The sequence below is a fragment of the Phalangium opilio genome, unplaced genomic scaffold (genome assembly GCF_054372755.1).
Source record: "Phalangium opilio isolate 3A_F unplaced genomic scaffold, DU_Popi_V2 ptg000031l_1, whole genome shotgun sequence".
NCBI lineage: Eukaryota > Metazoa > Arthropoda > Arachnida > Opiliones > Phalangiidae > Phalangium > Phalangium opilio.
Genome location: NW_028324158.1, coordinates 5,757,671 through 5,775,110, shown reverse-complemented (window position 1 = coordinate 5,775,110; position 17,440 = coordinate 5,757,671). Strand labels below are relative to the sequence as shown.

The 17,440-nt window shown below is 36.5% G+C and overlaps 1 protein-coding gene and 1 long non-coding RNA gene across 3 annotated transcripts; one reads left to right on the top strand and one right to left on the bottom strand.

Annotated features, from left to right (window-relative positions):
• On the top strand, positions 1–10,075 carry LOC149690196 (homeobox protein B-H2-like). 2 transcript variants are annotated; one of them, XM_089870799.1, is made up of 5 exons: positions 1–279; positions 338–1,344; positions 1,492–1,601; positions 2,082–2,319; positions 9,839–10,075. In XM_089870799.1, the coding sequence occupies exons 2-5, from the start codon at positions 1,328–1,330 to the stop codon at positions 10,044–10,046; spliced, it is 573 nt and encodes a 190-aa protein (XP_089726925.1). In that variant the 5' UTR covers positions 1–279; positions 338–1,327; the 3' UTR covers positions 10,047–10,075. The 2 variants fall into 2 exon arrangements, with proteins under 2 accessions (XP_089726925.1, XP_089726926.1); XM_089870800.1 differs by having other exon boundaries at positions 1–781; positions 886–1,344.
• On the bottom strand, positions 4,043–5,129 carry LOC149690197 (uncharacterized). Its single transcript, XR_016383876.1, has 3 exons — positions 4,661–5,129; positions 4,366–4,566; positions 4,043–4,243 (listed from the first exon to the last, which is right to left on the bottom strand). It is a non-coding gene; the product is annotated as an uncharacterized LOC149690197 (long non-coding RNA).
• Positions 10,076–17,440: the final 7,365 nt, after the last annotated feature.

Here is a 17,440-nt window from a genome sequence, read left to right as displayed (position 1 = left end):
AAATCACTTCTACAGAGAAGTTTAAATATTTGATAAAAATCATTGAAGTAAATACTTTTGGAATTATTGTAAAACCAAAATATTAGTTTCTGCTATTGACCCCTGTAACCCCGGTTTAACTTAAACCTAGAAGGTCTTAGCTTAAATGTTTCGATACCAATTTTAAATTACTAAATTTAAGAATACGGTATGAACTACAAGTCTTCAAAGTTGGGTAGCTTCCCACTGAACACCAGTGTGCAGCAGTTAGAACATTTCTACAGGCGCTTTTTTTTTCAAGTAATTTACCATTTTTCTCAAAGATGATGGAATTTTGAATTAAAATCTCAAATTGTAGGAATCCCACCTATGTCCAGTCATAGTCCAGTTCATAACTAAGCTACATTTGTTTGTTGATACTTCAATATAATGAACTACACTCAAAGCTGCGCGCAAAAGTGTATCGATGGAATTTTGAAATATACTCTGTAAGGGTTATCCTTACCTTTAACCTCAAATATCAAATTTGGTTACCCGAGCTTGTCATAAAATATAAATTAGTAAAATAATAATTATCAAAATAAGTCGAGACACGGCTGAGAAACAGTGTTAATGAAATCATCACATTTCATCTGGCCCCAAAATCACTAAGCTCGCTCACTTCAGTTCATTTGGGAATTAAATTATAACATTACTTATGAGCTAAATAAGTTTTGTTTTAAATCCCCCTTAACAATACAGGATAAAAAATAAGATAAGACAGAAAAAAAGCATCAATAAATCGAATTCGAATCAAGAAAAGGTCAGAACCAGGAACATTGGGGGAAAAAAGGCTGGGTTATCTCTCCGTTCCAATGTTTGTTTTCTAAGTGTCCTCTCTTTTACTAAAACCTAGCGATCTTTCAGGTTCTTTGTCGGAGGGGTTGGACATTTATAATTTCTCTTAATAAAATTTAAAGATTTCATAGTGATTTCAAGATCTAATTAGTACCTTTTGGAATGATCTAGGATTAGATGTTATTTTCGCAAAGAAATGATAATTTTATTTTGGTAAATTTCTTGAAATTATACGGATCTTCAGGGCAATGTCCAACCCCAAGGCTTTGCGGTGAAGAGGAAATCCAAGGGCCAGAGAACGGGGAACAATAGAAGCGTCGTAGCGGGAATAAATCGACTTTTCTCTTTAAGAGAGTGAGCTTTATTGGATAGCTCAAAAGCGAGAGCCACGAGATTCAAGCTCCATAACACTCGTTTGACCCTGCGTGCACCAATCGCCTTTATCGATTCGTGCCACGCCTTTTCAGACAATCCCGAGTCTTTCATCTTTCCCGCCCTGCAACGACATCTGATGACGAAATCACGACGGTACGAATTTAGGGGAAAACATTCCCGAAGTCGAAGCAAATAGAAAACCACAAAAAAATACTGTTCTCTGACAATAAAAACGATTTGGAATCGTTTTAATTTAATAAAAATTTAAATTAATCGGTGAATATTTTAATTAAATGATAGAATAAATAAAAACAATGGTTGCAACAATATGAATACTAAAGACAAGTCCTCGACGTTTTTGATCAAGAATTTGTTGGGAACTGAAGTGACGTCACAAGGTGATGATGAAAGTAAGATTTCACTTCTGTTTTAACGCAATTATGCATGCATGATTACATGAAGTTCCACGCAAAAAGGATGAATCCCTATAATTGTCAACTTAAATTCTAGTGTTGTAGGTGCTTGCAATGCTAGTCAAAATTATCAATTCGAGCACAGATTTTGCTGTTTCACGCAATTATGAAAGAGGTTCCATATACTTGTCAAATGAATTTCTAGTAAGGTAGGTGCTTGCAATGCGAGTCAAAATGATCAATTCGAGCACAGGTGCTTCGCGATAAGCATTAATTAGTTTAATAGGCAAGTTACCGTAAGGCTGATTTCAATTGTCCTTATCCAAATTGTAGCCTATTCCAGCTAGGGTACAAAAATAGATACATTTTAAACTTGCAGACAAAATAACATAGAGAATATGAACTAAACGAACTTTAACCTCATGCAATGGGCTACAGAATGTTTTCTTAATGTTTAATTAATTAAACTGTTTACAGGTTTCTCTGATGCATCCTTAAAAGACTCGGAAAGAAATGAAGAACTAAAGAATGGTTTCCGCATCAAATCTTCGAAAAACCCTCGCAAACCCCGCACGGCGTTCACGGATGATCAACTAAAGGAGTTAGAAAAGAGCTTTGAAACTCAAAAATACCTCAGTGTCCAAGACAGGCTGGAGTTAGCCGCGAAATTAGACCTATCTGACACGCAAGTTAAAACCTGGTATCAAAATAGAAGGTATGATTTCTAAATGAATATCCAGATTTCCAAATTCTAAAACAAAATTGTTAAATTGAAGCAAATATCTGTGGTTAGTTGTATTAAATCAAGAAGCGATATCTAGTTTACTAGGGAGAATTTATAAATTCGCCACACTTTTCTAGCTTAATCTCCAGTCCAAAACGTAGGTCCAGAGTTAATCCACGCCTCTAAATTACAACCAGCATCTCATTGGTTCTTGAAAACTCACGTCAGCACGACACGAATGACGAAAATTATGTATCCTCCGACTGGGGAGAGGCGAAAGAGGGGGACTGGGACTATATGGCGCGCGAATACTTAGGCATCTTATACCTTCTCCCTAGTAAACTAGATTTCGCTTCTTGATTAAATATAAATCTCAACAGGAATTATATGGATTTCTTTTACTTGTAATGTTTAACTTGCCATTTTCGGGGGTCTTTCTGTTTGAACTAAAGGGAAGAGGTGTAGAAACCGTCACCTCTGATGTAACCCTTAATGTCTTGAATGAACTTAGTAGCCAACCCGAATGTTAAGAATTTCTATTTACGTCATGTGAACCTGTAAACCTAGGGTCGATGGTTGTCCTATATTTGTGAATGACCAATGAAACGCGAGGCAGGAGGAGGGTGTGGTTGAAGCCCTTCCCCTTACCTTCAATCAGATACTTACATAAGGTCTCTGGCTCCCTAAAGATTGCAAGTAGAATAAATATATTTATTCCTGATATCACAAATATAGAGGGTGTTTCTGGCAAGTATCAAGGGGGATGTTCTCTGGACGATTTTGAGTCGAAAATGGACTAAAACATTTTGCCATCCGGACAACTGTTTTCAAGTTATGATTCTAGGGTTTTAGGCAAGACCCCTTAATTAAATTAGAAATCATTGTCTTTCAGTTTCTTAATTAACTTTATGGGGTCATCCGTAAAATACTCCAATGTACCGGACCGCAAGATGTCACGGAAAATTTTCGAATCGAAATAGTGTACCCAAAGAACATCCCCCTTAATTTGTAGCCAAAGTATCCGGTATTACACGTATCACAGGCAAGTTCCTGACCCCTCAGATCAACCCTTACTCATTACGTCCATGTACAAGAAATAAATCAATAATAAATTACTAGGCGAAAAAGGGGTAAGAATCGTTCTATAAATGTATCCGTCCATTATGCTATTATTAAGGGTATCCGATACAACAACCAAACCCGAACTACATTGGGGCCGAAAAACGCGGGAGAAAACTGTGCCCCATGCAGACCGTATCCCCAACAGCTCACCAGTAACCAACCCAAAAGGGAGGGTGGGAGGAAATAAATAGGGGGTCCATTTGATGAACTTCCGGCACTTTATCTGACCCTTTTAAAATTAGACACGCTACCTACTCTGGATATGAGGAGGGGGGGGGGCTTTTTTTCTTCACCCCAAAACGAGGGAAAGCCGCCTCTACATGTCGGCGTTAGACGCTACTGAAACTGATTCAGGCGTTAGTACCGCAATGTTACCAATTGCTTATTTATGAGGAGAAGTAGGGGGTTGATTTGGCGGGAGTTTTAGGGGGCCCAATTTATCAGAACGGGATGGGAGAATATAAATTCAAGTTTCCTGGCTGGCATGGTATTTGAAAGAGAGCTAGCTAGATCTACGAAAATCAAATCTAAAGTTCGGAATTCAGATTCAGTCGTCAGTGGGTGTTTTTATTGAATATTTAAGGAGGTACAAACAAGAACTATATCATCATGTTTATTACTTTAGGAAAGGATGAATGTTGATATTGAAATGTTTGCGGTCCTGAACGTATTCTAAGTTTTGTTATCACAAGTTTCGTAAATAGACCGTTCCATTAAGTCCAGAAGATAAGTAAACAGCCCAGGGGTCAGGGACGTCTTAATGGGTTTTCTCCTCTCGCGCCAAGTAGCATCGCTAAAGGCAGTAAGAGTTGGTTACCTTTTCGCGTATTGGTAAATTGCGTAATTATGTTTAAGCTATTTTTTTGGTCACCATTTTAAACGATGGTGGAATATGCGTAACTAAAAGACCCTTACGTTTCGTAAAGTGAACCCGTTCATAAGATATGTTCCATAAGTTTGTCACTGGTGACTGCGAACTTGTCATGAAGTGATGTAGGTGAAACGTCATAGATTTTCGTAAAGCGAAGCTTGGCGAGGCGTTGCCAAAGGCTTATTACAGACTAAATAGGAAGATGGACTACAAAACCGTGTGCACAGGTCAATTCTCGCTTCGTTCTATGCAAATTACGGAAAAACATTCTGTATTATTTTTCGCACAGTAAAACCCAAAAACATATTTAACCCTAGACATCTTCTAACTAATTTTTACATATCTCGAAGCCTTGGCCTTCGGTAAACATTTCAACTCGGAAAAGTAAATCTTTTCTCGTGATTTTATCCGCGCTCTTTATCCGCTAGAAGAGAAACAGAAAATAGAAAGAGAGACTGAGAGTGATCTTTTAAAGGAGAAGTTTTGGTTAATAATGCATGAAGCGGCGCGGACCGGGTTTTCCTATCTGAATGCATTAATCCCAGCTATCTCTTGATTTTGCTGCTTGAAAATGCTTTCATTTGAGGCTCCCTAAAAAGGACTTAAGTATTCCAATTGAGCTGTATACGGGATAGGAGCAAAGAGATTCGCCAGGCAGTTTATTCGTTTCGGGACTGAGGGCTGAAGGGACTTTTAAAAGGCTTTTCCCCCTTCGCGTAATAGCGATACTACATCAAGAATCGCTTCGCCATCATTCCGAGTAGATAATTCCCGATTGGCCAAGTATACGTGGAGAAAAATCACGTCAGGCGGCGTACCATTGCTCGCAGCGAGATCCAGGAAAGCGTTCCCTAAAAGCAGTGTTTTTCTAATTACGATCTTAGGTCTTGTTCGTATTAACACTTCTCAAATGCTAAGTACCGCAGTCAATTCTTCAACCAACTTGAGTTAGGTACCTCGATGCCATACTTAAAACTAGAGATGGGCCGATACCAGTTTAAACCGATACCGATATGATCCGATACTTGGGAAACCGATACGTACCGATACCGATATTTTACCCGATCCTTCGATTAAACCGATATCAAACCGATACCGATATGGTATCGGTATCGGCCCATCTCTATAGATGATTCTCGATCCAATTTCGGTACTTGAAACTATAAAACCCATTTTAGACACTAGTTACGTTATCCAAAAATAGATGAAAAACTGTGCTGTCTCAGAGTTTAGGTCTTATGGCACCATCTACTCTCAACATAAGTATTTATTTTCTTCAAAAAATATCGGGTAGAAATATCGGTTCATTTTTAACCGATACCGATATATCGGTTAAAGCCAAATATCGGTACCGATACCGATATGGTATCGGTATCGGCCCATCTCTACTTAAAACGGTTCATCATTCAAGTTTTTAACCTTAATAATGGTGAAAGGTTTCTGTGCTTAAAATGTCTATGGATAGTTAACTTGCACATGGAGGACTAGACTTCAACCTTTACAAAAGGAAGCTGGGCTACCTGGAGCACAGAAACCCGTCTGCGTTTTGTGCTCCAGGTATAGCCTAGTCTTCTAGTGTAAATGGAATGAATCCTCTTTGTGTGTAAACTATCTACTCAACTTGACACTATTTTTCATTTTGCATGCTTTTAACTTTGCAATTTTAAATGAAATTATTCAACACAACAACATTTTGGTGACCTTTCAAAATTATCATGTCTCCAACCTGATGAAGTCTGCATCGAAGCAGACCTACTTGGTCTATCGTAATTGAGTTTCATTAGATGTTTAATTCAGAAGGAGGCCACCTTTTTCATTAGCACGAGGGCAATTCACGAGACATCCACCGCTTTTCGTTCAAGGTTTGATGACACCGAAGACTAATCACCTATTTAGATATCGCGCACTCATAGAACGCACGAGGTTGTCACCAACCCTTTAGTGGATAGTTATCACTTGTGATAACTCGCTTAAAAAGTTAGAGAATTGTTTTGGGGGATTTATGTCTGTTGATTCAGTTTCATTAATCTAAGATTTGTAAACTAGAACCGATAGAAATATTTCTTAAACAAAAACTGATGAGTGTCCGCAATTCGAACAAAGCCAAGCAATCGAATTTTTGTCGCTTTCAACTGCTCTCTTTCGCATTTACATTTGGGTTCGTAGGGAGAGGGTTGCTTTCCTTTGAAGTAGTGCTCATTTAAGCAGCGCTTGTACCGCCTAAAAGAAGGAAGGCACTAGCATCTGTTGGGACAAGTGGCATAGGAAAAGGAGAAAATTGTATAGCACCAGGCAGGCAGTCGAACACACACACATCTTTTGATCTCATTAGAAGCATTAGCTAGGAGGTGATGCCGGATTTACATCACCCACTGGTAGTTCCCCAACCCTAGCTCCCACATATGTGTTCCAAGAATTAAAAGAGCAACGATCACCGAGTCTCCCTAGAGTCGATCTGGTGAGTTCGAAAAAGAAGCGCAAACTGCGCGAGCAAGAGATGGTGCCGAAGTTCCAGTAAGGTTGTTTCGAAGATAGCCTTTTTGACTGATACTTTTCTTCGAGAAAAGTGTAAAAATGGTTCACACAATTGCGGATTTTCTTATCATTTATTGTGAATTAATCGCCTTATATACCCTAAATTTCCAAAAATGGTTAAAGAGGCATACGCTTGAATTCAAACGTCAACAATAGCTAAGCTTGAAGTGATTTTAGGAATGAAGTTTCTTAAAACGATTTAACTTGAATTAAGCTAAATTAATGACGATTAAAATAATTAATATCAATTATATTTATTTAAAACCTTTTAATTGCGTCGATCTCGACTTGGAGAGGCTGATTTTGGTTTTCCCAACTTGTTTTCATTCAAATATACTTCGCAAAAATTAAGTATTACTACTTGCTGGAATGGTGGAGCGCGAATTCGCTGTCGATTTAGTCAACCGAATAATTTTAGAAGCTCAAATTTAAAGTGGTTGAAACGGATAGGAAGGAGAAAAAGTTTTTTACTTATTAATGCTGGAAAAGCGAAGCAGGAAAGGAAACGTACAATTTTTATATTCCGAGAAAATTTTCCTTGATTTTCCTCTTAAGACTTAAATTTTTTAAGCGAGCTCTTAAAAGGAATTTGGGAAAACTCGGCTAGATTTTAAAATGATAATGGAGTACTTGGTTTTGAATAATTTTTAAGGCTCACATTTTATTCCAACATTTATTTTTGGGGGCAAGAGCCGAATATTTAAAGTTAATTAAGATACAGGGTGTTTTAGTGCGTCAGTTTATTAAAAATTTAATTTATCTGATGCAAATTGACATTTATTTGAGGTAGATTTAGATCATTCTAAAAAACGAGGTCCACACACATACACATTCACATTCACCAACCAACAAACAAACATATCATGAGTGCAATAGCTACGTTTGTAATGTTTTAACAACGTGTAGATATAAAGTACAAGGTTAAATAACGGATCTTGGCTACATACATATTTTAATCTTACATTCCCAACAGGGTTGTTGATTTTTTTGATTTTTTCAAAAAAATCAAAAAAATCGATTTTTTTGATTTTTTCAAAAAAATCAAAAAAATCGATTTTTTTGATTTAAATCGGATTTTTTTGATTTTAATTGATTTATTTGATTTTTTTGATTTTTATTGAACTAATAGATAGTAAATTACCAACATGAAAACTTTTGAGTCAAAATTAAGCAAAAGCAAAATAATCATGACATTTAAGCAGCTATTGGATATTATTACTATTCAAATGCTTGTATAAAAAGACTAGCTTGACCGCTATTTCATTTCCTAGCCTTTCCGGCAAGACAAACTGGAGCTCTGGGAAAAACTTACATTGAAATATACCAAAACCATGATTATTTTTAATTTTAGGTCTTTTCTAGTTAAGTTTCTTCTCGAGTTTCTTAAACTACTTCTTGGAATCATAGAAAACATTTTTTAAAAATAAAAATATATTCTTGATTGGAATCATAGAAAACATTTTTTAAAAATAAAAATATATTCTTGATTTAAATCAAATGATTTTTTAAAAAAAATCGCTTGATTTAAATCATGATTTAAATCAGTGATTTAAATCAAACTGATTTAAATCATGATTTAAATCAGTGATTTAAATCAAACTGATTTAAATCAAACAACCCTGATTCCCAATGAACCTATTCTAAATAATTCTTGCTTTTAAATTTCTATTTTCATTAAATGCTTAAATATTTATGCTTTATAACATGCACAGGTAATATTTGAACGGTATCCGCTAAAAAATACCGCTATCTTAGTGATAATTGCAATTACATCCTTGGAAATTTGATTATTAATAATATTTATTGAAATTACCAAAGTTACTTACTAGTCATGGTTTTCAAGTTAAACGCTGCTAAAGAGCGGATAACATCAACTACAAAGAATGCAACACTTGACTAATTATTTGCTTATTCGGGATGGTTAAAATGTAGTAAACCTATATCTTCATTTAAGGTAAAAACCTCACGAAACATTAACGAAAAGCACATTGATTTCTAATCTTTATAAGATGCACCTAGCAACGAAATTGTCAGTAGTTTCATTGGTTTATGTTGAAAAGTCACGTGCCAGTAGATACAGAACACAGAACGTTTACTTCTAGTGCAGGTTATTCCTCAGTCTGCTCTATCTTAACACCTTGTACAGTCAAATAGGCAAATAACCAAAAATTAAGTTTCAGCTAGATCTCTTAATTTATCGCGTAATTAAATATTTCAGGTCTAATGGATTTTAAAGATAGGCTTTTTAAAATCGAGCCAGGAGTCATTTGAATTCATAATTTCAAATCAACAAACCACTTAAGCTATACAGATGTTTGAAAACTTTTATAATCATGCTTTTAAAGAAATAGGTCATCATATCAGACAGCGTCTTTTAAATCTAATTTAAGTTTTTCCTATTTAGAGTTAATTAGTGATTAATTAACGTTTGAAAACATTATAATAAAGGATTTTGGTCAATTATAAACTACACAATAAGTTTTAAGTATGACTAGATTATCATAAAGATTTAATGAAATAGTAATTTGTCTCTTTCTTGTTTTGTTTTAAAGGCCGACTTCCAGCGCAAAAGGTTCTAGCTAACTGAAAGCCGTGCTATGCGGTTCTAGCGAACTGAAGTTGAACTACAGAAATCGTTTCAATTTCTTTTTCCTCTTGATTTTTTTATTTCCTCTGAAGGAAATTCTCTATTGTGTGTCTTCAGTTAGCTAGAACAACATTGCACAGTTTTCAGTTAGCTAGAACCCTTCCAACTTTTACGCCAACGGGGATTCGAAAATCGGCACGGTTCCTCTATTGTTAGTCTCGATGCTCGGTACTCGGTTCGCTAGAACCCTTTTCGCTGGAAGTCTGCCTTTAAAATTTAAGCGAAACTTCTTAAAGCATTTTATGCTATGGTCTCCACGAACTTTCTGATAGTTAACCGTCGATCAAATGAGCATTACACTAATTAATTTTAATCAAAAATTCTCATTACGACAGGACAAAATGGAAACGTCAAACAGCAGTGGGTTTGGAACTCTTGGCAGAAGCTAGCAACTGCGCAGCTGTAGAATCTATTTTGCGAGCTTCACCCTACTGGCTAACGAGATACTCCTACTACTTTAACCCTTTATTATTAGACCAAAACAAGCACAATCAATCAACCTCAAATAAACACGACACTGAAGACTGTAATATTTGTAAATAAAAATAAATAAATATTAATAAATAAAATCATCTCGCCATAAAAAAATATTATTGACTATAATTATAGTTGAATATTATATACACACTCTGTGCTGAGATTATGTGCAATTCACGGTTCAATCTAAAAAACCCCACAGTTTTAATGGGTTCTAACCACCATAGAAACCACTTAATAAAATCCATCCCTAAAATCTTGAATTTTGATGAATTTAAAATGCTAAAATATTTTCTTTTTAAAGATAGTTTAAGATATTTTTTGTTCCAATTGCAAAGTACCATTTAATAAACTATTTCTACCATTCACGCAACTGACAAATTTAAAAAACCCAGAAGAACCCAATAAAACTAGCTGGGTTGGGTTTTCGAATAAAACCTGTTTTTTTTTCGAACCCTAATAGATTAGCGACGTCAAATAAGAATAGTTCTTAGACCCGAGAAATAGTTGGGATGTGGTAATGTTTCACTAAGAAATGGTTAAGAATCGATCCTTTATTTTTTACCAAAGCTATATACTTTTATGATTAATAAAGATAATAATTAAAAAGTGAATGGAATAAATCGTCAGTATCTCACATTCAAAATCTCTTGTCTTCCCACAGGGTATCAAACAGGCCATTTTAAAATTCAAAACACTGAATCCTTAGAATAGGCCTATCAACTTAGAAAGAGGCCCCTTACTGCGTATTTTATATTTTCAGTAAAAATTTACATGATAAATTTAGTGCAAGGGGAATCCAAAATAGGCTAGAAGTGGGCGCGCTTACGTAATGTAATTTTGAGAACGAAAAATATAGAAAACTTTTGTATTTTCGCAAATTGGCCTGCTTCAGGATACGTTCAGAGCACCATAAGTCTACGCAAGCGTGGTTCTCCTAAGTCATTATCTAAACACCATTTTCTGCACAGACTCCACGCAGTAGAGGATGAAGGGTTAGGACATCTCATCACAAGGTTTGAGACGTGCTGGGTCATGTAATTACATTAAGCTATCATCATGATACTGTACGAAACAGTAAGGCTCGAAAAATTGTCTGATACGGGAAGTCAATGCAACTTTTTTATTTGTTATACGTAACTATAGTTACCAGCAACAAAAATCAGTTGTCCAATTACCATAGACTTCCTGTATAGCAAACGATTTTTTTCCTGAACGTCTACTCTAGTGAGAAAAGAGGTAAGATGGAGTGGAAATGATGATGGACAACACAATGGCAATGAAAGTCTCCTAGTGTACCTCGCGCACGGCCCTACCCTTCGGTAGACGATTGTTAAGTGCTGCCATGTAGCGCCCTTGTATTTGTATGAGAACAAGCTTCCTTTTTTCAAGAAACAGGAGGCATTCTTGACGTTTCCGTACTGCACGACCCTACCAAAACGCTGAGCATGCTGGGAGTACTTCGTTGCCGTTCCATAGATGGCGGTAAAGAACGTTATAGATATGGAGGTTTCTACTCCATTCAAGCTTTATCTTGCAAATCACGCGACACATTTTAGTGAAAAGCCACAAGAACTCACTTAAAACGAGGCAAATAACCCTTAATCTTCACTTATGGATGGCTCTTACTCATAAACTTGTGTTTCCCCGTATCTTTTCCTCAATACAAGGCTCAGCTTGAGACTCAAATCATTCGGCTTTAGTGAGAAAATTGGGTTTTCTAAAAGCGAGGGCCGCTCAGCGAACAAAAGAGTACGTTCTGAGGGAAGTTTTGGGTGCTGATGCGAGGGTGCCGCTGGAATCTAGCTGGCTCTGAAAGCTTTTGAAAGCGGTACCGGGGTTTTCTTGACAGCAATCCGTTTAGTCTCAATAGCAGGCTCCGTTCTCTACCCATTAGAAAGACTCGATTAGTTTAAAAAGGCCCCAACTCGAATGGCTAGATTTTTCTTTTCTCGTAACACAGCGCCTGTGCGATTTTGCATGCCCCGAATTCAAAATGAAGTCCTATTTTTGGCTTTTTATTCCGATTTAAGGAGAGAAATTTCCGGCATGTACCCGGCTAGTTTGCATAATTTGGCGCCTTTTCTCTTCTATTAGGGTATTTTCAACTTGGTATATATTAAATACAATGTTCACTATAACACTGCAGCCTTTGTATTTGTTATACTTTGTTTTGCTTTGTTTGTTCTTGCTATAAATAAGTAATACAATTTCTACAAGTATGCCTCTTTAACACTTATTTATGTGAAGTAGAAACATCGGTTGATGACTTGAATTCCAGTATCTATCACAAGTTTAAGGAAGGTCAAAAGTCAAATCATTGATTCTTCTATTTTTAACGAGATCTATTATATCTTCATATTGTTAAACACCCAGAAAATACGTCCAAATGACTTCAATCTATCCGTTGTTGAACGTCATTAAAATCAATTAATTCTTAAGTATTTTATTTTAATTACTAAATGATCAAGTGATCCCCTTATGATTAGTTATCGGAGAAGTCATACTTATGGCTTTCATTTACGTATACTCAAACTACGGAGAAAAATATGCTGTTTTCTTCGAAAGTGTTAGGTAAAGTTTTACAACCTTCCATCGAAACAGATGTTTTCGAAAACAAATGCAGGAATATTATAGTTAATTTCCAAGAACACGAACCAAATTTCATGTTTTACAGACGTTTGAAGTAATTTCAATCGTCGCAGGTCAGAAAACAGAAATCAAATACAATAAATAACAAATAAGTATTGCATATTTCAAATTGAAAATATGTCCACATATAAGTCCACAAGTTTGTCACTGGTTACTGAGAGCATGTCATGGAGTGCCGTAAGTGAAACGACATAGATTCTCTTAAAGCTACGCCTGGAGAGGTGCTGCCAGACTAAATAGGAATATGAACTGTAACCGTGTGTAGTCAATTCTCGCTTGTCGTTCTCGAACTAGCTCGAGATGTAAGTCTCTAGCACTACGAAGTATTGGAAGCGTCTTACTTACATAACATATCTTATAAATCTCTGGTATTATGGTATACGTGCTTTCAAATATAAATTAATTTCAAAACTTCAATGGCAAACAAATCCTTCAACACTATGAAAGTGGAACTGAGATTGAAGTATTTATGTCGGAACAATTACCTCGTGAAATCTGCTAGCTTACTTGAACTATCAGAGTTGAATGAATTAAATCCGAATTTCAACGCCAACTTAGGCTAAAACCTATATGGAAGCGAGTGTCTTTTACATCCCAAGTCTCTTTAAGCCTAACCGTTAAATTATTCAAGATTATTTCCACATTAAATTCTAAAACGGCTTTCTCTCAACCATTATATACCTACACACACGCATATATATATATACGCAAATAAACCATCTAATACAATAACACACAAGTCCGTCGTGCGTCTAAACTGCTGCGCAGAAGCGGCCTTTTATCGCAGAGTCTTAGCTTAACGACTAAAATCTATAAATTACCGTGGAAACTCCTGTTAATAATTCTAAAACGACTGGTAAACGCGTATTTCGGTAATACGGGCGTTACAACCGAAGGAGGGGAGGGCTGTTTGGAAGGCTGTTAGTAGATGCGATGGTTGACCAGTTTAGCAAGACCGAAAGAACATGTATTAAAACGAAAAGTCTCGATCAAGCGGGTGAAAGAGTGCCATGTCATACGCTTTAAACAAATTTTCTACCCCCTTTTAAGCAGTCCTACTTCAAGTCGAAGGAATTGGATACTATCACGAGAGCTACGCCTAGTCCTATTAACTTTACTTACGTATTATCGTATTTTGCGCGATACTGTGACGATAGCGATACAATTCGCGGAATTGTAGGGTTAGAACGAGCGAAAAAAAAGTGTTTTAATTTTTTAAGAGTTTGCAGTATTTTAAAATAATTACATTGCGTTCCCATTGTAATAGAGTTATGAACTTTTGTAAAAGGCACAGTAAATCCAATCAATAACTTAGCACGTGAAATAACTCGCGAAGACTACATTGTCACCAACTAACTAATTCAGTCAGATATCAGTAGTTTAGCTTAGCGTAGACCAAAATAAGGGTTTTAAAGATGTAGATAAAACTGCTCGACTAGCATCGCCTTCCACGTTCATAAGGTGGGAAACTTTTGGTAAGTCCTGAAATACATTACAACGTGTAGGTAAATATTAATTTGCGATGGTCGAAGTTTTTGCTGCATTCGCGAGTTTCTAGCATCGTGGAGACCGAGGAAAGGTAATGCAAAGATATATGCACGTTTATCTAAACATTGTCTCTTTCAATTGATATTACTAGCACTAATGACCGGCTTACACCCATGAACATATTTATCTTTATCTATACACGAATTCTTCCGTCTATTTCTAACGAAAGCTTTCAATTATCAATGTTAAAGTCGAAACTTAAAATGAAAATATATTAACAATACTCATCATGCAATATTTTGTAATTGATTTAAAGATCTGTTAAAAGGTAATATCTGCTCAGCAATGACATCTATCAAGTCTCACTTTCGCAATCAGCAAAGGCCAGGAGGGGGCATCCCTTTAAAGGTGGAGGAAATAACATTAAAATAATAATATTGGGCAGAGCGAGTTGAGTCGAAAATTCGGTCGTTCCATGCGTATATACGCAGTTAGCGAAGGGAACCGAGTGGTAGCTGGGCCGGAAAGGCAGCCTTACAGGGGGAGAGGTATCTCTCGCAGGAGAAGGAAGAGGAGGAGGATTGAGGGCTAATGGCTCTTCGAAAAGGGTCTAATTGGCCCGTTACGAATGGAATGGAGCCTCGCCTCGCCTCGAAAAGTGGATGAAAGCGCTCGAAAGCTCTATTCAGTTCATTTCTCAATAAAGAGGCCCAGAGACCCCCGTCTCCTACTCCCCGTTCCAATAAAACGGATTAAGTCTATCCAAGCGACGCTAGCGCCACTACTAACTCAGAGGGAACGAATTAGCCAAGGCCTAAGGAATGAAACGAAGGGCTAATAGGGACTGCTTGTTATTGCTAAGCCTCGGTCGAACTTCAAAACAAGGAGGATTAAGAAAGTAGATGGTCCTTCGCCTGGTGCGAAATAAAAGTTGAATTCAATCTGGCCTAATGAATGAATCAAACGTGTCAAACAACCAAGGTTCTCCACCGCCTTCGTTTTTTCGAAGATACAAGTCTTCAAGAATTGCAGTCAAAAGTCACGAAATCGAATAGTCAAAACTTTCTGCTAGACATTTACTCCAGGTTTTCAATGTTAATTTCGATTCTTTACTATTTTCTTAATTTTTATCCGAAAGTGAACGTACATTTTCATAAGAAACCAAAACGTGGTTAAATTAGTCAAAAGAACAACTCCATTTATTCCAAAAAAATAACAGAGGTCGAAGAAAGAAAATTATCTCCTTAAATAAATCCTCCTTGTTTTCCGTGAGCGTCTGCCCACCCATTCTCACCGATTTAGCCCACCCTACCCATGGCCACCTCAGCAGTCTGTTGCTGTCGAATGAAGGGCTTTGATTGGTGGAAATCGCTTAAAGGGGATAAAATTGCATAGGGGTGAAAAGAGGAGATTACCCCGAAGAATCTAAGGAGGGCAACTGAGCCTTAGATGATGCTATCGTTCCGGTTGGTTGCTTAGTGCTCTAAGCCTCGGTCTCTTGTAAGCCAGCCTCAAGGAGTAAGAAAAACTACAGGGGAAAATGCCCCTTTCAACATCGATTTTTCCTCAATGACTGAGAATTCAGTTAATATCGCCGGGGTCACTACGAGATGGCGCGTCTCATACTCGTTTCAATCTAAATTGTATTATTCGCGTCTCAATTCGCATTAAATCTTTAATCCTAATAAAATATATAATTGTTGTTTTAAAATCTGACTGAAAAATAATTGTACCATAAGGATGACTGTATCCATGTAGTTATGTGTAACATCATTCTTCCAAGGCTACCACTTTTTGTTTGAAATTCTTCTCAACAAACTTCAGATGGACATCGCACCATGGGGTGAACTCTATAGCAGTTTGGTACTAAATCTTCAACAATCAACCCACAAACCTTGATTTTCATGAAGTGGGACAAAGTAAGCATTGCTAGTAGAAGTGTATAACTTGAGGTTTTACAGTAAACCCGAAAGTACTCGGAATTTGATTATTGCTGCTGCCATTACTGGTACGGAAGGGTATAATAGAAGAAGGATGACACTCTGTATATCCTCTTAATACTTTAGTTATGTAACATTATTCTTCCCAGGCTCACGCACCTTTTTGTTTGCTCTCATGTTTATCAAACTTAATTCAGATGGGCAATGCACCGTGCTAGGGTGAATTCTATAAATTTTTGGTACCGAATCCTCTGCAATCAACACTAAAGACCACAGATTTTTATAATTACTACTGCCATTACTGGTACCAGAAGGGTATAATAGAAGAAGGATGACACTCTGTATCCTCTTTATACTTAAGTTATGTAACATGATTCTTCCCAGGCTCACCCTGTTTGTTTGTTCTCCTGCTCATCAAACTTAATTCAGATGGGTAACGCACCGTGCTTGGGTGAATTCTATGACTGTTTGATACTAAATCCTCAGCAATCAACAGACAAACATTCATTGTCTTGACGTGGGACAAAAATCCACAAGCGCATGCGCCTTGGCAAAGAGTTAAACGCTAATAGAGTAATTATGAGGGAACTATTTATCACGTATGTGATTCGGTTTAGTAACCTTGCTCCAAATGTTCTGATGTTAGGAAGAATCATGTTACAATTACCCGCTGTCTTAAACTTCTATCGAAGAGAAGTTTTATATATTTCTTATTGTACCAATTGCCAATCAGATTTCTTCTAATAGCATTCCAAGTACTCCACTCATGATCAAGTGCACTTGTGACGCACTACTTCGCATTACATATAAATTCCCCCAAGAACTACTATAATTATTTTCTACTGATTCAATTAATAAAATAGCTTATTTGTCGATCCAAATGAAGTTCAAATAATCTAAATAAATTTAATTTCAATCCCATAGGCCAATATAAACAAAATACAGAGAGCGTTACGTAAAAGAGATAATCATAAACCAGACACCGATTTGGAAAGATCAAAGAGATTCTTATCTCGTACAGACCTACTTTAGGTGGATAATTTATATGTCTGGAACGTACACAGTTTGTGATATATATATAAAAAACATAAACTTAATACAAGTACTGTACCAACACCCGCCAACTAAACATTTATAAACTTTTAAGTCCATAAATCCAACTTTTTGGAAATGGGATCGAATTGAGACTCAAGTATATTAAACGGAAGTTGCACACTTCCCTTAAATTTTGAGTATTGATATTTCAAACCTGTGGGGCAATGAAAGTAGAAATGCCGGTCATTAGTCAAATACAAAGTAACTAACGCAATATTAATAAAAACAAAGACAGATGTTTTTTTTCAAACTAAAGTTATAACACAAAATATAGTTAGTGAAATT

Bases quoted from the DNA above. Each gene is read 5' to 3' on its own strand.
- LOC149690196 (XM_089870799.1), top strand. The intron at 1,602-2,081 runs GTAAGATTTCAC...AACTGTTTACAG, and splicing joins GTCACAAGGTGATGATGAAA to GTTTCTCTGATGCATCCTTA. The intron at 2,320-9,838 runs GTATGATTTCTA...TCATTACGACAG, and splicing joins ACCTGGTATCAAAATAGAAG to GACAAAATGGAAACGTCAAA.